At 40.9% G+C, this 22,170-nt stretch overlaps 1 protein-coding gene across 3 annotated transcripts in view; it reads right to left on the bottom strand.

Moving 5' to 3' along the window:
- The window catches only part of Setx (Senataxin), a 491,296-nt gene that overhangs the window by 280,692 nt on the left and 188,434 nt on the right, over positions 1-22,170 (bottom strand). For all 3 annotated transcript variants that reach the window (XM_067147633.2, XM_067147634.2, XM_067147635.2), the window contains exon 8: positions 28-252. In XM_067147633.2, coding sequence (XP_067003734.2) covers positions 28-252 — 225 coding nt within the window. The remainder of the gene's footprint in view (positions 1-27; positions 253-22,170) is intronic.

Raw genomic sequence — 22,170 nt, 5'->3', positions numbered from 1 at the left:
AAATAAAACAAAGGCCCATAAACTTACCATGTGCCCAAGCAGGATTAGAGTTTGTACTGTATGACTCCTTGTGAATCGACTCGACATATGCAAAGAGGCGAACACAGTGGACAGTACTACCTTGAGATTCTGCCACTATTAAATTATGGTCATCCTGAGGAGCAGTAGTAGGATCAAGGTAGATATCTAATTGGCATAAGTCTCCTGTGTATGGATGTATTTGATTCCGGTCTGCATTTGTCGTCAGAAGCACTAGACATTAAATAAGACAAAGTTAAACAATTTCAGTACAAGGAAAACAACAACGAAAAAGCTACCTCTCATCAAATGGCACTCACTAAACCCACAGACAATGAAACTAAGCAAAACATTAAGTTCATGGTGTACTCAATTATCTAATGCAATGCCCCTGTTACATATCTGCAACTTCTTTCATCTTTCCTACACCTCTTCCCAATAATAATCTTATACTGAGAAATTTTGTCAAACTTGACTCTGATCATTTAATTCACATAAGAAAGACATTATAAATTCAAGTGTGTTACACAATATTATTAGGTAAGTACTGAAAAAAAAAAAAAAAAAAAAACACCCATTCAATAAGCTCTTTGAAAATTCTGGAAAGCTTGCAACATTATAAAACAAAATGTTCATTAAAATAATAAAAAATATTAGGCCAAAAGTAACACACAGCAACATAACTATATTTTTCATTTGTCAATTAGAATTACAGCTAGAGTAAAGAGTCTCCTAAGACGTTACAAGAGAAAGAGGATAGAAAACATAATGTTATCCTTTTGAATTTACTATTTGTCTTCCATTTGTAAACAAATCCATAGCAATCTAACAATTAAGGCATTAGTCTCCATGCTTGGACCAAAGTACTGATACTAAACTCTGAAAGCAACTCAAAGTTATATTTCCCCCTGTGGGTGCGGGAGGTAGAATAACAACCACGGTATCCCCTGCCTGTCTTAAGAGGCGACTAAAAGGGGATTCAGGGGCTCTGAACTTTGAAGCGTGGGTTGGCGACCACGGGGCCCTTAGCTGAGCTCTGGCATTGCTTCCACTTACTTGTGCCAGGCTCCTCACTTTCATCTATACTATCTGACCTTTCTTGGTCAACTCTTGTTCTTTTCCGACCCCGGCGGTATTACGTATGGAGGCCTACGGAGTCTCATTTTCACGCCCTTCATGGCCCTTGTCTTCCTTTGGCCGATATCTTCATTTTTCGAAGTGTCGGACCCCTTTCATTTTTTCTCTCTGATTAGTGTTACATAGAGGATGGTTGCCTAGTTGTACTTCCTCTTAAAACAATAATCACCACCACCACCACACAAAGTTATAACGTGTCCCCTTATCCATGAGTATCAATCTCACAAACACAAGCTTACAGCAATGTGACTCATATCATGTAGCCAACAAGCTTGGTAAGAAGGATTACGTTTAAGTAATATATAATATATATATATAATGAACAGTTGTTTACTGATAAGAATAGTAGTGAATAATATTTAATGATTACAGTAAAATCTCAGAACTTAATTCTGGACATCAGAGGTGAACAATCGTGACATATAACTAACTTTACAGGAGAGCAGAAAGAAGCTGCTGAGGCACATACTTTGCTACCTTTAAGGCAGGTCGATTTGCCAGTTCTGACCATGGTAAAGTATTGTAAGAGCCAATACAATAGATGATGATGATGCTTGTTGTTTAAAGGAGCCTAACATCTAGGTCATCAGCCCCAGCCAATACAATAAGGAGTGCAGCGGACGACATAAGATTAAACTGTTGTATCACCACTTATCATTGTTTATTGTTGGGTTCTCCTGGCACTTACAATAGCTTATATTCATTAATGTGAAACATAAAATAGTTTACCCAGAAGAAGACACGATGAAAACAAGTCACACACAATAAAAGTCTCAAAATCGTCATTTTTGCATTTACCATTGTTACATTTATTTGGACATGATGAAAGTGATGTGTGTGTTGACTATCTTTTGGAGTGTCGTTCTTTCGTTCTTTGGATGAGAAGCCATGATAGTAGTGTTTTTAAATTACGTATGAAAGTCGCATTTGTGAGTTCTTTTCGTGCAACATTGTTTACTCTTGCTTTCCATATGTGTGTAGCTGAGTGTCCATATCTTCAGTTCGTTACTAGACATAACATTTTGGCGACCGTGACAGGATTATTTAATGGAAATGGAGATGATCAGGTGAACTCAGTGTGGAAGAACTCACAGCTGTACAGAATCAGGTTTTCAGACTAATTCAAAACGAGGCACTCAGTGGCATCACAGATGATCATCTCGTTTCTCTGAAACCACTTCTGGATAACGGAGTCATCAAAATAATTATTAAAATGAGAATTTTCCTGAGAGAAGACACTGCATCTTTTAAATGCCCTGTTGTGCTACCTTCTCATCACAACACAGTGGAAAGCTTCATTTGAGACGAACCACATCAAGAACAACCATGCCAGAGTACACCTGCTATTGAATCAGTTAACCCATAAATGCAATAAATGCAATGGCGGAAATTTCCGTCCACTCTCTTTATTGCTTTGTTGAGGTTTACACGGATACATATCGATATTTCTTTGCTATCCCAACATCAAGAGCACATCAAGAGTGTTGTGGTTGTTGGCGAACTATTTTGTCGTATCTACAGCAGCCATGTTTACCAAGTGCACGTAACTTATGAATAACATAGGGACATTCACCTCCAAATAAATTAAACAATAGATCACTACACTGATAAGGAAAACCTATTCAAAGTATGAATGTTCCCCTTAAAGCTACATAAGTCTTGACACATATTACTATTGAACAAACATGAATATCAGTCAAGTTGCTCATCTACACAGAAAAGGATACCAACTCCCAGATCAACTCAAAAACAATGGCTGCTGTAGAAACGACAAAATAGTTCGCCATCAACCACAACACTCTTGATGTGTTATTTAGTTTAAAGTGTGGATATGTTATTCAGACTTCATCAATGGTTTAAATTATATCAGTGTTTACACTCCCAGATCAACTCAAAAACAATGGCTGCTGTAAAAACGACAAAAGTTCGCCATCAACTACAACATTTTTTATGTGTTATTTAGTTTAAAATGTAGATATGTTATTCAGACTTTATCAATGATCTAAATTAAGACTATAAATTGTGTCATATCAGTGTTTGTATCATTACTGGTTATGTATGTGCTTATGTCTTCCAATTGGAGCATGGTTGAAGATGACCCAATATATATGGGGTCGAAACTAGTCCCAGTGGTATAAGACAATATACAAACTAATAGTATTGAATAGGTGGACCCTTCCTACCCTTTGATAGTGCCTCAGGTCATCCAGGCTCTCAAGCAGCTCCGTCCAAGGTCACGGCTCAACACTTGGCTCTTGCATCACGACAATGCTCCAGCACATCGTGCTAATGTAACAATGGATTTTCTTGCCAGAAGAGGGTAGACTGCGCTTGATCACCCTTCATACAGTCCTGAGCTTGCCCCATGTGACTTCGCACTCTTTCCAGAAGTGAAGCTGAAGCTGAAAGGGTGGCGTTTTACATCCGACGAGGAGCTTCTGGCAGCATGGGATCAAGAGTGTGAAAATGTAACCGAAGAAAAGTGGCAGAGTTGTTTCAGCGACTGGTTTCGACATATGGAGAAGTGTATTGAGTGTGGTGGAAATTATGTTGAAAAAGTCTAAAGCGTTCACTCACATTGCAAAACTTTCCTAGTGCCCTTTGTAACAGCAACAGCAAGCAAGGCATCACCATCCAGAAGGTGCAAGGTCTGCTATGACCACAGAGAAAAAATGCCAAGGGAAAGAACAGGGGTGAATCCCGTTATGAATGTGATACGTGTAGGGTGGCACTGCATGTAGACAAGTGGTTTAAGATCAACCACACTGTGTTGAACTATTGTTAGAAGATGAACTGTGTTTCAGTGTGTTAAATTGCTGTAGCAAACATGTTCCTTTTTAAACCACATTAAATCGCAATCAATGCATATTTATTTTCAAGAAAAATTGCAGTTCAGTGGGTTACGAGAGCGATTCTGGACACTTGGTGGAAGGACAACCCAGAGAGGTTTTTTTTTTTTTTTTCCAATTTGCTTTACATCGCACCGACATAGTTGGCTCTTATGGCGACAATGGGATAAGAAAGGCCTAGGAGTGGGAAGTGGCTGTGGCCTTAATTAAGGTACAGCCCAAGCATTTGCCTGGTGTAAAAATGAAAAAGCATGGAAAACCATATTCAGGGCTGCTGACAGTGGCGTTCGAACCCACTATCTCCTGGATGAAAGCTCACATCTGCGCGGCCCTAACTGCGCTGCCAACTCGCCCGGTAATCCAGACTAATATCAAGTTGTGGAAAGTGTCAACAGTATGAAGGAGGAATTTGCAATCTAGTACACGTCCCCCGCCCTTACACCGTGTAAGGGAGGTTTTGCTATTTGAGGTGGTCGGTGTCTATTTGGTGGGACCTTTGTATTTTAAAGAACAAGAAAAGGCATGGATTTGTCTGTTTGTGTGTGCCGTTTTTAGAGCAGTCCATATTGAGCTGATCTATTCATTATCTACCAAGACGTTTTTTCAAGCTCTCCAATGCTTTGTATCTGTCATATACAGTGACAATGGCACTAATTTTGTGAGCTCAGATTGTTTCTTTTCCTTTTTTTTCTCTCTTTTTCCTATTTGCTTTAAGTCGCACCAACACAGATAGGTAGGTCTTATGGCAATGATAGGACAGGAAAGACCTAGGGATGGGAAGGAAGCAGCAGTGGCCTTATAATTAAGGTACAACCCCAGCATTTGCCTGGTGTGAAAATGGGAAACCACGGAAAACCATCTTTAGGGCTGCCGACAGTGGGAATCGAACCCACTATCTCCACGATAAGAACTCACAGCTGCGCGCCCCTAACCGTACAGCCAAATCGCCTGGTCACAGACTGTTTCAAAGAGCTAACTGGGTCAAAATCTCCCCAATCAACTTAGACCTGCATATACAATGGAAATTCAATCTCCCAGGAGCACACTGGTGGAAGTGCGTGATCCGACTCATCAAACAGATGCTTAAGTGGACACTGGGAAAGGCTTGCTTGAGATTTCAAGAGATATCTATGATTTTATGTGATTGTGAGGCAATAATTAATGAAAGGCCTATGAAATACTGTATGTTTCTTCATATACGCTGTCTATGTTTCTGCAAGAGATTTGAGAAATGGAAGTGCCCGACTGCTACCATCTAGATGAAATTATTTTCAACAGTCAACGTAACTGACGATGAAGGGGAACAACTGAAGACAACTAAAAAGAGTCAAATACAGAAGTCTTCTAGTGAAAGGATTGCACCAGTTAAGAAAGCTGAAGTCCTAACTCAAGTTGGGAGAGTCATCAGAGTTCCTGCACGTTACAACAAGTGATAACTAGACTTCGTATTTATATGCTGTATAAATCACCAATATAAGTCTGAAACTATGCTTATGCATTTAGGTATGCACATATTTTCATACTATTGAACACTTATATGAAATGCAAACGTAACATGCCTTTACTAGACTCACGTGATTCACCCACACCAATATACAAAATAATGATCATGAATAAACAACTGAATGGAAAACAAAAACAAAAAAATCACACTACCTACAGTTGTGGCTGTTCCACTAGAACAACAACCCGTGTGTAGTTTGTGAGACATATCAATCTATCAGTGTTCACTACTAAAACATGAACATGTCTCCTACATAAGGCACAGTGTGTTAATTAATACACATGATAAATCAAGTAGTAAGGTTGTAAGAAAACAGTGTAAAAAAAATTATATATATATGCAAACGTGAAGAAGCACACTTAACCACATATTCCTCTTTCATTTTACACTGCAACCCTACTTTTCATGACCATAACTTTTCAGTATGCTACACTCCAAGTTTTCATGTATAAATCTGTGGTGTTCGTCTGTTAAAACTAGCTTCAATGTGGAGAATGATCTCTCTACGTTTACGGATCTGACAGGACAGTACTTGCATTTGGGAGCAAGTGTAGGTGTTAAACATTCTGGTAAATCCTCATTATCAGTAACAGCCAAATATTTGTTTATAGCTACCTTGAGGCTGTAGCCTGGATTTTGTTTAAGGGCATCACAATATTTTGTTTGCAGACGGAGTCTGAGGTTTCTTGGGATACCTTCCAGTTCACGCTTCATGTTCTGCATAATGTCCACCGAATCACTAAGACCGCAACCTACATGTTTCTAGCTTTCTTATTGACTCCAGCTGGTATGATCCGGAGGTGTGTTTTGATATGTGCCGTTGTTTTATTGCTAAAGAGTTCACAGCCTTAATTACTTTATATTTTCTTGCATAATAAAAGTCGAAAACATGCACAATAAAAATGAAATTTAAAATGTATGAACTAATATCGAACATATGGAAATATGTGTATGTGTAGTCTGGGTCCATGGCTAAATGGTTAGTGTGCTGGCCTTTGGTCACAGGGGTCTCAGGTTCGATTCCCGGCAGGGTTGGGAATTTTAACCATCATTGGTTATAATTTCTCTGACATGGGGACTGGGTGTAAGTGTTGTCTTCATCATCATTTCATCATCACGACGTGCAGGCCGCCTACGGACGTCAAAACAAAAGACCTGCACCTGGCGAGCCGAACATGTCCTCAGACACTCCCGGCACTAAAACACATACGCCATTTCATTTTCATGTATATATATATATATATGTAAGTATGCGTGGAGGTCCATATATCAGCAAACAAAATATGCATCTGCATACAAATCCCAAGTCTAGAGAGAACACAAGTGCATTTGAAATGCATAAATTTTAGTACTGTGAGTTTTGGTGTACATATCATATTGTAGCTGTTTACCAGTAACTGTAGGAAAAAGAACAGCATTTCTTTTCTATTTTTCACGTGTGTTTTGATTTTGTGTATTTTAATTTTGCACTGTAAATAAAGTAAAACAAATCAGTGTTGAGGATGACTTAGCCTTCCTCAACATGGGAGGATGTTACATTTATTTGGACTTGAAAGCGATGTTTGTACTGACTATCTTTTCGAGCCATGATGGTAGTAGTATTAAGTTGGTTCTGAAAGGCACACTTATGAGTTATTTTCACGCAACACTTCAGCTTCTTTCACCTCTTTCTGCTCCACGGAAAACCGCGTAACAAGTGGTAGCAGAGCGTGGTTGAATGGGTCTAAAGTAAGCCCCTTTGGACGGCTAAACATAGGATCTGTTTCGAACTCTAAGAATTTTCTCGGTTGCTGATAATTTTTCCAACTTATTAACCTTATGTCAACATGTCCAGGCCTCGCGAAGTCCTCGCTCCTGGGTACTTGCGCAAGGAGGAATTGATTTAAGTTACTCATTAGAAAGGTCCAATCTGGAGACATGGTTGTGGCAGATATTGCCAAACTTAAAGAATCCCCAGAACTGCCTATTTGTATCCCAGTCTTTGGGGAAAAGGAAATTGATGAGGCTCTATCCACCATAACTGACAACACCACCAAGCTAGCGTCTGTAGTGAGCTTTTTTGAAGTATGCGATCCATCAGCTAATCAGCTTAAGAGAGTACAGGCTAGACTGTTCCACAGGGCTACAGACCTATTGTCTCTTAAATTAAACGAGGATCATGCCAAGGAGGCTAGTAATTTGGTAGAACATCTATCAGATATGTCAAATAGGGTTAGTCAATTGTTGACTGGGGCAGCTGCTCCCAAACCAGACCAAGTCCCTTTAATCCACTTGCCTACTGAGGAGGATCTCTCTAAAGCTGTAGAAAGTAGAAAATCCGTGGCTACTCAACAGACTTTTGCCCCATTGGATACTGAGTCTGGTCATCCTAGACAAATTCTACCTTTCATTTTGAACAATGCTGAGTTTGAGACCTCTCAACCCTCTATGCCGTCACCTATTACGTCACCTGGTTTCAGTAGTTTGCCCCATCCATTGGCTATGTTGCTTAAGGGAATTTCTAAATTTTCAGTAAACTCCACCAACAAAGTCATTTCATTCCTCAGGTTCTTAGTTGAATTTCAAGATCACACACTAGTGTTTTCCCTCTCTCATTCTCAAATTCTTCAAATCATGTACCCATATTCCGTAGGCGTCCTCTCAGACAAAATAGTTAAGGCCATAGCGGATAGATCATCCATAGAAGACTTCCATGCCCATCTGTTGGCAAAATTTATTCCGGCAAGAGCAATGTCATCTTTGATACAAAATTTTATTTCAGAGTACAGCGATTGGATGAGAATCTTGCCGATTTCATCCAAGACATTAAACTCTACACCAGGGTGTTCACACTCCATTTTCCAGAAGACCAAATAGTGCAAACTATTGTCGAAGGCATCTCTCTGCCCTATAGGTCTTACTTATGCTTCGCGTCATGTTCCCAGAATTACAGGCTATGGCTGTATCAACAGAAGGAGTAAGGTATGCCGACACCTTACGAGTTGCGAAGGAGCCCCCTCCGCCTTCTAACAATTTTTTACCTCCACCTCGCCGAACTTTCACCACCCGCAAATGCTATGCTTGTAGGTCAACGGAACATTTGTGCAATAAGTGCCCAATGATAAAATCGAGTGGGACAAAGAATGGAGCAGGGTCATCTCAAGGTTGTTTCAAATGCGACTCGTTTAATCACCTTGCCAAGAATTGCAGTAATGCTAATAGCACCCCATCCTGCTCAACTTCTGGTGCAACCTCCGGGAACTCCCATAATAGAAAGTGACGTCATCAGCTGAGTCGGCATGTTCATCTTCCCAAGGCTCAGCCCCTGTTGCACACAGTAAAAGCTCTGGTAAGTGTGAGGTTATTTCTAACCTATCATTTGAAGGCCCTAAAGAAAGCCTCAGAATTACGGCAGAGACCCCCGCATTTGTGCCACTCCTTAAAATCTAAGTGAACTGTAAACCTGTCACAGCTCTATTAGACTCGGGGAATGTGATTTCCATTATTACAGCTGAATGGTATTCTAAATTAAAAACGGTTTGTAAATTTCCTGTCTATTGTTCGTCTTCTGTCCAATGCGTTTCGGCTAACTCTTCTCCACTAGAAATTTTAGGTTTAATCTTTGCCAAAATTTGTTTTTCCAAATTTACCTGGAGAATAAAATTGTTTGTCGCTAAACACTTGTCTTACCCTGTAATATTGGGGGCTGATTTCATGTCTTCTACTGGTCTTGTGCTCGACATTCAGAGTAAGTCGTTCACCTTCAAATTTGCTAGTAATTGTAAGATTCCTCTTTTACAATGTAATTCTGTGTCATGTTCATCTGTTTCGCCTACCCAGGATGAGATGTTGTTAGATCTTAGACATCTACCTGAGGAGCAGGCTGAAAGTATTTGTAAATTGTGTCAGTCCTTTCCTGATGTAGTTTCTGATACTCTTGGTATTACTGACCTTATCGAATATAAGACTGAGGTTACGGATTCGATTCCAGTTCGGTTTCCGCCTTATAAGCTACCGCCACCTAAAATGAAGGCTCTTAAGGAGATCATCAATCAGATGTTAAAAGATGGTATTTTCGACCTTCTAAGTCGGCGTATTCATCGCCCATTTTTCTTGTGCTGAAACACCAAGGTGGCTTCAGGCCGGTTATTGATTATAGGGCTTTAAATTGTAACGTGGTGTTACAATCGGTGCCCCTTCCTGATCTTCACTCTTGTTTTTCGTGGTTTCAGAAAGCCAAGTACTTTACCATTCTTGACCTGAATCAGACATACAACCAGATCCCTCAAGCTGAAGAATCGAAACATCTAACAGCTCTTGCCACGGATTGGAACTTGTATGAGTACAACCGTGTGCCTTTCGGTCTCCTCACGGGGGCAGCCGTACTTACCAGATTGCTAGATAGGGTCTTCTTGGACATCAAATATGAATACTTGTAACACTACCTTGATGGTGTCGTCGTATTTTCTGAGACCTTTGAAGAACACTTAGATCATCTAAAGGAAGTACTCAATCACCTTCATAAGGATGGCTTGACTGTCAAATTATCCAAGGTAGCTTTTGCTAAACCTTCCATGCCATTCCTAGGGTATATTATGTCGCCCGATGGTGTTTCAGTTGATCATTCTAGAACACAGGCCATCCATGATTTCAAACCTCCTAAGGACATCAAAGGTATTGCCAGGTTCATAGGCATGGTGAATTTCTTCAGGAAATTTATTCCTAACATTGCTAACAGAATTGTTCATGTTTGTGGGTTACTGTAGTCACATCATAGTTCGTGAACCAGGGGCAACGGCTGAGTGGCCTAGTAAGTGGTCCTTATAATCGGGATACCAGTTGCTATGGAATGGGAGTGGGTATCTCGGACATATTCTGAGTCGTGGCCCTCCTTGTGTTCAAGCAGCTAAGCAATTCACCGGTGGTGCATAACCCGTTAGGGGAGAGATCCTCACTTGGACTATGTGCAAGTAGGGTAGCATCCTGCTTCATGAATTTACCGAGCTCAAAATATTTTAAGCAAGCCTCGGACCTATGGGAGTAACGTAGTCCCACTCCCATTTGACAGGCGAGGGACTCCTTGGAAACAACTTGGCGAACAAAATGTAATTCGATGGGGAGCTATCTATATTAATGGGGCTTATGGAAGAAAGAAGGTAGAACTGGCTGAGTCAGCAAATAGGATGCATCTGGATGTGCTAGGATTAAGTGATATTCGGGTACGGGGAGATAACGAGGAAGAGATAGGAGATTATAAAGTGTACTTGACGGGTGTTAAAAAAAAGGGAAAGGCAGAGTATGGGGTAGGGCTCTTTATCAGGAATGCCGGGCTGAGTGGCTCAGACGGTTAAGGCGCTGGCCTTCTAACCCCAACTTGGCAGGTTCGATCCTGACTCAGTCCGGTAGTATTTGAAGGTGCTCAAATACGACAGCCCCGTGTCGGTAGATTTACTGGCACGTAAAAGAACTCCTGCGGGACTAAATTCCGGCACCTCGGCGTCTCCGAAGACCTTAAAATAGTAGTTAGTGGGAAGTAAAACAAATAACATTATTATTATTATTATTTATCAGGAATACCATTGCACGCAACATAGTTTCCGTTAGGCACGTAAATGAGCGAATGAAGTGGGTAGATTTGTCAGTTGGAGAAATTAGGACAAGAATTGTGTCCGTGTATTCACCATGTGAGGGTGCAGATGAGGATCAAGTTGACAAGTTTTATGAAGCATTGAGTGACATCGTGGTCAGGGTCAGCAGCAAGGACAGAATAGTGCTAATGGGCTATTTCAATGCGAGAGTTGGGAATAGAACTGAAGGATACGAAAGGGTGATTGGTAAATGTGGGGAAGATATAGAAGCTAATGGGAATGGGAAGTGTTTGGTGGACTTCTGTGCTAGTATGGTTTTAGCTGTTACAAATACATTCTTCAAGCATAAGGCTATTCACCGCTACACATGGCGGGCTAGGGGAACCAGATCCATAATAGACTAAATCTTAACAGACTTTGAATTCAGGAAATCTGTTAGGAATGTACGAGTTTTCCGGGGATTTTTCGATGATACAGACCACTGTTGATATAGATGTTGATTCCCATAATAGGGAACCTGAAATATTTGTCCTGAATGAGTAGTGAACTAAGTACCTAAGGCCTAGGGTAGATAAAATGAAATCTGTCTGCAAACAATTAAGGGTAGAAAATCTCCAGGACGAGGAAATTAGCCAGAAGTACATGGATATGATCAGTGAGAAGTTTCGAACAGTAGACAGTAAGCAGATTCAGGATATAGAAAGGGAATGGGTGGCATACAGGGATGCTGTAGTAGAAACAGCAAGGGAATGCCTAGGAACAACTGTGTGTAAAGATGGGAAAAGGCGAACATCTTGGTGGAATGATGAAGTGAGAGCAGCCTGTAAACATAAAAAGAAGGCTTATCAGAAATGGCTCCAAACAAGGGCCGAGGCAGACAGGGATTTGTACGTAGATGAAAGAAACAGAGCGAAACAAATAGTTGCTGAATCCAAAAAGAAGCCATGGGAAGATTTTGGTAATAACCCGGAAAGGCTAGGTCAAGCAGCAGGGAAACCTTTCTGGACAGTAATAAAGAATCTTAGGAAGGGAGGGGAAAAAGGAAATGAACAGTTCTTTTGAGTAATTCAGGTGAACTCATAATAGATCCCAGGGAATCACTGGACAAGTGGAGGGAATATTTTGATCATCATCTCAATAATCATCATCATCATCATCATCATCATCATCATCATCATCCTAAACCATCTCCAGTTTCCCGGGTGTGGTATATGAGCCTCCTCCATCTCATCCTGTCCTTGTACCATTCTTCCTCCACCAACTTGTCCCAATCATGACCTCTCAGCATTACATCGCTCTTAACTAAATCTATCCATTTCCTTCGTGGCCTTCCCACGGGTCGTCTTCCTTCTACCTTTCTGTCAAATTCCTTCCTTGCAGTTCTGTTTACTGGCATCCTCTTCATGTGACCAAACCACTTCAGTCTTGATATCTGAATCTTATTTAGGAGAGAATTGTCTATTCCTACTTCTTCTCTAATTTTCTCATTCCTAATCTTGTCTTTCCTGGTTTTCTGGATCATAGTGCGTAGGAATTTCATTTCAGCTGCCTGAAGTTTGGAATTATCTCTATTGGTCAGTGTTGTGGTTTCGAGACTGTATGTAAGAATTGGTGTATAATAGGACTTGTACAATGCCATTTTTGTTTTCATGGGTATTTGCTCATCCCACAGCAGGTGTCTTACCTGGTGGTAGAATTGTGTTGCCTTATTGATTCGATTGTTCGCCTCATGTTTTGCTAGGTTGTCATTTGATATAACGCTACCCAAGTATTTGAAAACTGGAACGCTGTCCAGTTGAGCTTCATTTAACATGACTATTGGTTCTGCCCCTTTTCCATACACTTTCATCACCACCGTCTTGGTCTTGCTGATGTTTAAACCATATTTCTTAAACTCCTCATTCCAGCTTTGTATTCTCTCTCCCAATTCCTCTTCTGAGTCACTCCAGCTCGCAACATCATCTGCAAATGTGAAGGCTTTGATATCTCCATGTTCTTTCCTTTTAATAGATTTCATTACTACATCCATTACAATAATAAATAGAAGTGGTGACAATGAGCTGCCCTGCTGCACTCCTCTCTTTGTTTCAAACCAGTCCGACAAACCACATCCTACTTGAATACAGCTTCTGTTCCCACTATACAACATGTTCACTTTGTCTATGAGGCTGTCTCGCACTTGAAGTTCTTTCATGCATTGCCAAATTCTTTCCCTTGGTACACTATCGTATGCTTTCTCAATGTCCAAAAATATTAGGAATAAAGGCTTGTTCTTCTCCCAGTATTTTTCCATTAGCATCCTAATTGCAAATATAAGGTCTGTAGTTGACCTTCCTGGTCTGAAACCATACTGCTCTTCTTCCAAAATTGGTTCAACAATATCTCTGATTCTGGTCTCTATTATTTTTTCCAATATTTTCAGGACATGAGACAGTAGTGTGATACCACGGTAATTAGTACATTTTCGTCGGCTTCCTTTCTTGAACAGAGGTACAATGATGCCCATCTTCCAGTCCTCAGGAATAGTATTTTCCTCCCATATCTTGTTGAGCAGTCTATAGAGCCATTGGATTCCTGGAACTCCCGCTACTTTCAGCATATCAGCACTTAGTTCATCTACGCCCACTGGCTTTCCTTTCTTCATGCTCTTGAGCGCATTTTCAACCTCAAGCCATGTAATTGGTGGTTTAGTTGTGGTTCCTCGACTTGGCTCTCCTCTATCCGTTGTTATGTTTTATGTATCTCCATTCAGCAGCTTTTCGAAATAGATCTTGAGTTCTTGTTTAATTTCTCCCTCTTCTTGTGCCAGAGTTCCATCATCACGTTCTATTGCTTTTATGGTCTCCTGATCCCTTCGCTTGTTTTTCACTACACTGTATAGCAATTTCATATTTCCTCTACTGTCCTCTTCCAGTTTGTCTGCAAACTTATTCCATTTCTTCTCTTTTTCTTCCCTTACAATGTTCTTTACAGCAAGTTTCTTGTTCCCGTATACTCCTTGAAGTCTTTGTATTTCTTGTTCATTTCGTTCTTGTCCCTATTTTTGTTTCTCCTTGTCCAGTGCCTTCTTTATTTGGTTTCTTTCTTTCACCGCTGTTTTCACTCTATCATTCCACCATGGTGTCTCCTTTTTTCTTTTGATAGAACTTGTAACTCCACATAGGTTTTTGGCTTCTCCCACAAAGGTGTCTTTGAAGGCCTTCCATTCTTCATTAACGCTGGTTACTTCACACTTCGGCAAACTCTGTTGAATCCTTAGTTTGTATTCTTCCTTTATTTGGACTTCTTGCAACTTCAAGTTTTAATCCTTGGTTTTTTCGTCATAAGGTTCTGCGTTTCATTTGTCTTATGTTTGAAGTCTACTACCAACAATCTATGGTCACTGTCCATGCTTTCACTAGGGATGACCTTTACATCTGTGATGTACCTGCCACCATCTTTATTTGTGATTACGTAGTCAATCAATGTTCTATACTGGCCATCCCAACTGTACCTTGTTATTCTGTGACTGTCTCTTTTTTTGAAGAATGTATTTTTGATTATAAGATCATTTCTTCTGCACAGATCTAATAGTTGTTCTCCTTCTGGGTTCCTTTGTCCAAATCCATGTGGACCAATGATGTTCTCGTACCCAAGTCTGTCTACCCCAACTTGCGCATTTAGATCTCCAATAATAACAACATTTTCATCATTAACTGTATCTTCCAGGTCTTGCCGAAATTTCTCTTTGTCTTCCTCACTGCAGCCTGTCTGTGGGGCATACACTTGTATGATGGTGTACTTAGTGTTCTCCAGTTTCATGGACATTTTAATGATTCTATCACTTTTGCAGATAACTTCAGCTGTAGCATCAGTCCTTTCCTTAATTAAGAATCCAACACCATTTTTCGCTACGTTCTCCTGTCCACTCCAGTATAATTTATAACCTCCACGAAGTGTCTTACTTCCAATCCCTTTCCATTTGGTCTCAATCCCAATATTGATATTTTTCTTCTATCCATCATGTCTAGGAGTTCTTCTAACTTTCCAGTTAATGATAGAATGTTCATAGTTCCAATTCGGTATTTGGGTCTCTCTTTTATTTGGGGTTTCCTTTCAGAACATTGTATATCATCAGCCTTACGGTCATCATACTTTACAACTGTCTGAGAGGACATGTCAGTCCGGTCTATAATATTCTTTCCGAGGCTCTTTTTCTTATTGAAAGCAACTATACTCAATACTCTCCTGCTGACTTGCTAGGCCTAACGCATAAGAGGATTTTCTTTCAAGGTTTACTCCCTTAGCCTTTGAGGATGCCTTCCTCGTCCTACAAGGCAGTAGGTTCCATCTGTACATCCCAGAAGGATGGGTTGCCTCTTCCGCCATATCCGCCGTACCAAAGTCCATCTTCTCCGCCGTAGATGCCGTTGAGGTCTTCACCCTTAACCCAGGGCAAGGGCCCTCCATATTTATGACCCCTGGAGAGAGAGTGTCCCAATATTTTAAAACCCCCAGGAATTGGGCTACCTGTTGGTCCACGGGTTGTATTGGTTATTTCAACCAGCCCTACATACTGTAGGGGCCCCCTATCCGCCACCTGGGGACGTGTTCTGTAGGGGTCAGGTTTCCCTGGTTACTTATTGGAAGTTAACCCCACCCACAAGGAGTAAGGTTATTTGCAGAGCGCAAGAAAATCATCTTGGTGGCGTTGCAAACTGCCAAAGCTCATGGGGAGGAGGAAAATGATGTTGGTGAAATTATGATTGAAGAAGTGGAAAGGATGGTAAAAAAAACTCCATTGTCATAAAGCAGCAGCAACAGATGAAATTAGACCTGAAATGGTGAAGTATAGTGGGAAGGCAGGGATGAAATGGCTTCATAGAGTAGTAAAATTAGCGGGGAGTGTTGATAAGGTACCTTCAGATTGGACAAAAGCAGTAATTGCACCTATCTATAAGCAAGGGAACAGGATGGATTGCAACAACTAACGAGGAATCTCATTGATTAGTGTACCAGGCAAAGTATTTATTCACTGGCATCTTGGAAGGGAGGATGCGATCAGTCGTTGAGAGGAAGTTGGAAACCAGTGTGGTTTCAGACCACAGAAAGACCATAAGGATCAGATTTTCAGTATGCGCCAGGTAATTGAAAAATGCTACGAGAGGAATAGGCAGTTGTGTTTTATGTTTCGTAGATCTAGAGAAAGCATATGGCAGGGTACCGAAGGAAAAGATGTTCACTATACTGGGGGACTACGGAATTAAACGTAGATTATTAAAATCAATCAAAGGCATTTATGTTGACAATTGGGCTTCAGTGAGAATTGATGATAGGATGAGTTCTTGGTTCAGGGTACTTACAGGGGTTAGACAAGGCTGTAATCTTTCACCTTTGTTGTTCGTAGTTTACAAGTATCATCTGCTGAAAGTTATAAAATGGCAGTAAGGGATTCACTTAGGTGGAAATGTAATAAGCAGTTTGGCCTATGCTGACGACTTGGTCTTAATGGCAGACTGTGCCAAAAGCCTGCAGTCTAATATCTTGGAACTAAAAATAGGTGCAATGAGTATGGTATGAAAATTAGCCTCTCGAAGACTAAATTGATGTCAGTAGGTAAGAAATTCAACAGAACTGAATGTCAGATTGGTGATACGAAGCTAAAACAGATTGATAATTTCAAGTATTTACGTTGTATGTTCTCCCAAGATGGTAATATAGTAAGCGAGATTGAATCAAGATGTAGTAAAGCTAACACAGCGAGCTCGCAGTTGCGATCAGCAGTATTCTGTAAGATGGAAGTCAGCTCCCAGACGAAACTATCTTTATATCGGTCTGTTTTCAGACCAACTTTGCTTTACGGGAGCGAAAGCTGGGTGGACTAAGGATATCTTATTCATAAGTTAGAAGTAACAGACATAAAAGTAGCAAGAATGATCGCTGGTACAAACAGGTGGGAACAATGGCAGGATGGTACTCGGAATGAGGATATAAAGGCTAATTTAGGAATGAACTCGATGGATGAAACTGTACGCATAAACCGGCTACGGTGGTGGGGTCATGTGAGGCGAATGGAGGACGATAGGTTACCTAGGAGAATAATGGATTCTGCTATGGAGGGTAAGAGAAGTAGAGGGAGACCAAGATGACGATGGTTAGACTCGGTTTCTAACGATTTAAAGATAAGAGTTATAGAACTAAATGAGGCCACAACACTAGTTGCAAATCGAGGATTGTGGCAACGTTTAGTAAATTCTCAGAGGCTTGCAGACTGAACGCTGAAAGGCATAACAGTCTATAATGAAAATGTATGTATGTATGTATGTATGTACGTATGTATGTATATATGTATGTATGTATGTATGTATGTTTGCTAACAGAGCGGCGCCCTTGAACTTACTCCATAGGAAAGGCATCAAATTTGATTAGGGGCCGTCTCAGCAAGCCGCTTTCGAAGATCTGAAATTGGCTTTTTGTAACGCCCCTGTATTAGCTATGCCTGATTTCTCAAAGAAATTCATTGTCAAAACCAACTCCTCGTCATTGGCGGTTGCTGCTGTCCTTCAGGAAAGGGAACTCGGAAGGCGACCCATCACCTACGCTTCTAGGACCTTATCGGCTCTAAGAGGCCAAATATTCCATCTATAAACTTGAGGATTTGGCAGTTTTGTTTGCACTAGAGAAGTTCCGCCTCTATCCGGAACACGTCAAATTCGACTTGGAAACAGATAAGCAAGCTTTAAGTTGGGTATTAGCTAGGCCGCGTCGTACTGGTCGTATAGCCCACTGGGCCATCAGAATTTCTGCCAATTTGATATGAGGCATATTCGAGGATCTGAAAATGTAGTTGTGGATGGACTAAGCCGCATGATTTCTCATGAAGTGGAGACCATCGAACTAGAAGATAATACTTCTCTTCCCACGCCCATACCTTCGGGCATTAATGCCATTCTAACTGGTGCCCCCATGTTATTTCGGGATATTCGGGATAGTGCTGGCTCCTATTATGGAAACCCTTTCTTCGGGGGAACATGTCGTCCCTTATGTATTTAGAAGGGGTTCTGTGCTGCCCGTCGAGGCACGATTGAAAGATGAAAGTAGTAGTTCCAGCGGTGCTTGTGCCTATTAACTTCAAGTACTATCATGAAACCCCATTAGCGGGGCATTTAGGCATCTTCAAAACTCGGGAAAAGATCCGAGAAATGTTCATTTGGAAAGGTATGGACCGCGAAATTCGAGAAATGGTAAAAGGCTGTAAATCTTGCTTGTTTAGTAAGCCCACCTTGTCAACTGAGCTAGGTCTATTGTCATCTCATCAAGTGTCTCGTCCCATGAAACGTCTATATATAGACTACGTCGGACCTTTCCCACAATCTAAGGGGACAGCAAATAATTTTATTCTGGTGTGTGTAGATGGTTTCACTACATTTTCCTGCTTATTTCTGACTAAGCTGACCACCGCTCAGTCTACTATTTCTTGTTTGAACACCATTTTTGCTTCTTTTGGCCCCTGTCAATATGTAGTTTCCGATAATGCTAAGGCATTCACATCCAACTTATTCTGTAAATTTTGTTTTGACCTGTCTATTTCACATGTAACAACTTCAGCTTATTATCCTCAACCGTCTCTGGATGAGCGGGTCAATCGTAATCTTAGATCTGCTTTAAGTGCGTTTCATCATGAAGATCATTCCAGGTGGAATACTTCCCTGCGTTGGTTGACTTTTGCTATAATTTCGGTGGTTCATGAGTCCCGTAAGTTCACTCCAGCATCTCTCATGTTTAAATTTGTTCCTAACACACCGCTCTCTAATCTTTGGTTACTTAATGACATATTACATGAGACAATAGATCCCGATAATCTTAGAGATCTATGGAAGAAGGCTAAACACAACTTAAAGGCTTCCCATGAGAAGGTTAGAGAAAGATATGAACGTGGGCGGAGGCCCACCAATTTAAAAGTCGGAGATCAAGTCATGGTTAAAAATGTTGTTCCTGCGGGCAAGCTTGACCCCAGATTCCATGGGCCATGCTTCATTCTAGATTTTCTGACACCAGTTACATAGTCAGTAATCCAGCCACGGAAGGAGTAATTAGAGTTCACCCATCTCAGGTGAAACTGTGTAAATTCAGGGTTGTCTTCAATTCGCCACTAAACTTGGGCAGGAGTCGAAGGTTATCTTTCTTTTTAACAAGTATTTTTCTGCCTAAAAAATTGTGTAATGCTCATGGGGTGGCCTTCTGCCCCTATTTGTTGTTATTGTAAAACCTTCCCCTCCGAGAAATTTCCTGTTAGCCAATACCTGGTGGTCGTTACCAAGCCCCAGTCTCCTTCATCCACGCATTGTTGACACACACTCACCATCTACACCGCCCGCCCCACTACCTCCAACAAATAAAATTGTACTCGCATGCACCAGCAACACATCTCTGTCACCCAGATATTATTGTTTCAGTACGTGATCAGCCATCAGCAGCAGTGTTTCAACATCTGGCGAGCGATACTGGAGTGGGGAATGGGGCCACTTCACTCTAGTTAAGACTCCGTCTGGACGGCGCGCTGGAGTCCACCTTCCCGGCAAGGGCTGAAGGGCGATGACACCACTGCCAATCCATCTGGGGACTGCACATCTACATCTGATCTGCGGCGACCATCACCATGACTACCCCTCTCATAGTAATGGAAGAGGTGTATCTGAGGGTACTTGGGGGGTCTGGGCTAACACACCTAGGTGTCGGTAGCGGCAGCAGGTCTGGCGTCAAACTTAATCAGCATATAATTAACTTCTACGATAGCTAAAAGACTTCAAGCTGGTTTTCCCAATTATTCGCTAAAATGGACCTTTCAACAAATTTGTTTTCTCCTATAAAAATTTCTACGTGCAAATCTTCTTCTGTCAAATTTTTTCTGTGTCACTCCAAGGAAAGACCTTTGAGTGGGGAGGGGGAATCTGTACCGGGAGGTACACCTCAACTCCGCTCATTCAAAAGAAGCGCCTTAATGAACTCTATCTATCCAACAAATGTGAAACTGCTATTGGATGAAGTTGGGACATAAATCAGAAGTTGTCACTACTGCATAATTGAGAAGTTTGTCATTTCTAGTTTCCTAAACTGATTGGAGGTATTGGACCGATTGCAGAAATAAACGATGTCTACGGTTAAACAATGCCTAAGCATGGCTGCCGCATTGCAGAGACGTTATTTATCACTTAGACACTGTCTAAAACCGATGTTCAACCGAGAGCACTGTTTAACCTCAAATGAGAGGAGTGAATCACAATTAGAGGTTATGTACCATAAAATATGTAATTTGTATGATCATGTTGAAACAGTTCCGGAAAGAAAGATTAGTCCGACAGCCTCTCTGTGGGTCACCCGCTGCTAAGTCGCAGCAATTCGTTTGACATGCACGGGGAGATAACAATAAAATAAGGTTTCACTTTACGAGAGACTTGTTTCTTGAGACTGACAAAGTGACAGTCCGGTAACTGTCAACTTGAATACAATTCTTGGCAACCAATCGGCCGATTGCAGAAACGGTATTTAGACGATGTCTACGGTTAAATAATGCCTAAGTATGGCTGCTGCATTGCAGAGACGTTATTTATCACTTAGACAGTGTCTAAAACCAATGTTCAACCGGTTATGTTTAAACACTGCTGAGAGCACTGTTTAACCTCAAATGAGAGGAGTGAATCACAATTAGAGGTTATGTACCATGAAATATGTAATTTGTATTATCATGCTGAGACGATTCCGGGAAGAAAGGTTAGTCTGACGGCCTCTCTGTGGGTCGCCCACTGCCAAATCGCAGCAATTCGTTTGACATGCATGGGGAGATAGATCTTAAAATAAGGTTTTGTTTTTCGAGAGAGACTTGTTTCTTGACACTGACAAAATGACAGTCCGGTAACTGTCAACTTGAATACAATTCTTGGCAACTGATATATTTTATTATATACATGGGGTAATTTCCATGGAATTATAGGTCACTTCGACTAGATACATATCAGAATTACGTGTCCCGATCGTCAGAGGGCTGTCACATACATCAATCAGGAGGGATTCACTTATATTTACTGCCAAGTAAACACACATAATAGTAAAAACTAAAAAGTAGGTTGTATGGGGTTTTTATACATATAATCGTGTAAGTTTTTGGTAACTACCATATAGGAAAAGGCAAGTGGTGGTGATTATTGTTTAAAGAGGACTGGGGAAGAAGAGCCTTGGCCACGGAAACTGCGGAAAACAATCTTCACGGCTGCCGTTGATGCGTTTCGAACCTATGATCTCCAGAATGCAAGCTACATCTATATGGCCCGTACAACAGACTCAGTTACACATTACTATTGCTTCATCTTCCCTTCGTAGAAGCGACCGTATTTATGAGTAGATTACCCTCGCTGTAACAACGCTATAATGAAACCTACACTTCCCTGTATGATGGCGTGTCACTTTAGTATCCATAATATTATGAGATTTAATTTCCACCAAAAGCGATACTCTTATCTGTGGGCAAGTCATGCTCAGCCATATTTGAGTAATGTGTAGGAAGACAAACAGCTGACTGGCGTTCATTGGTTTTCATTGGTTGCGACAAGCAAAGAGTTGCATGAAAGATACTTCTGTCTCCATTTTCAAACCAAAATTGAAATTTTAAGCGATGTCTAGTTAAACATCGACTGAACATTGTTTATGCAGTGCAAGATTGTGTTTGATTTAGACATCGTTTAGGTAGACGATGTCTAAGGCTTAAAACTAGTCATCGTTTCTGCAATCGGTCCACTATATTTTATTATGTACATGAGGTAATTTCCATGGAAATAGGTCAATTTGACTACATACATATCAGAATTACGTGTCCCGATCGTCTGAGGGCTGTCACATATATCAATCAGGAGGGATTCATTTATATTTACTGCCAAGTAAACACACATAATAGTGAAAACTAAAAAGTAAGTTGTATGGGATTTTTATATATATCATCGGCAACTATCAGATAGGAAAAGGCAAGTGGTTGTGATTATCGTTTAAAGAGGACTGAGGAAGAAGAGCCGTGGCCATAATAACAGCCCTAGTATTTGCCTGGTGTAAAAATAGGGAAATTACG

Source organism: Anabrus simplex, chromosome 5, assembly GCF_040414725.1.
Source record: "Anabrus simplex isolate iqAnaSimp1 chromosome 5, ASM4041472v1, whole genome shotgun sequence".
Lineage (NCBI taxonomy): Eukaryota > Metazoa > Arthropoda > Insecta > Orthoptera > Tettigoniidae > Anabrus > Anabrus simplex.
Note: the sequence above shows the minus strand (reverse complement) of the source record. Positions and strands in the feature narration are given on the sequence as shown.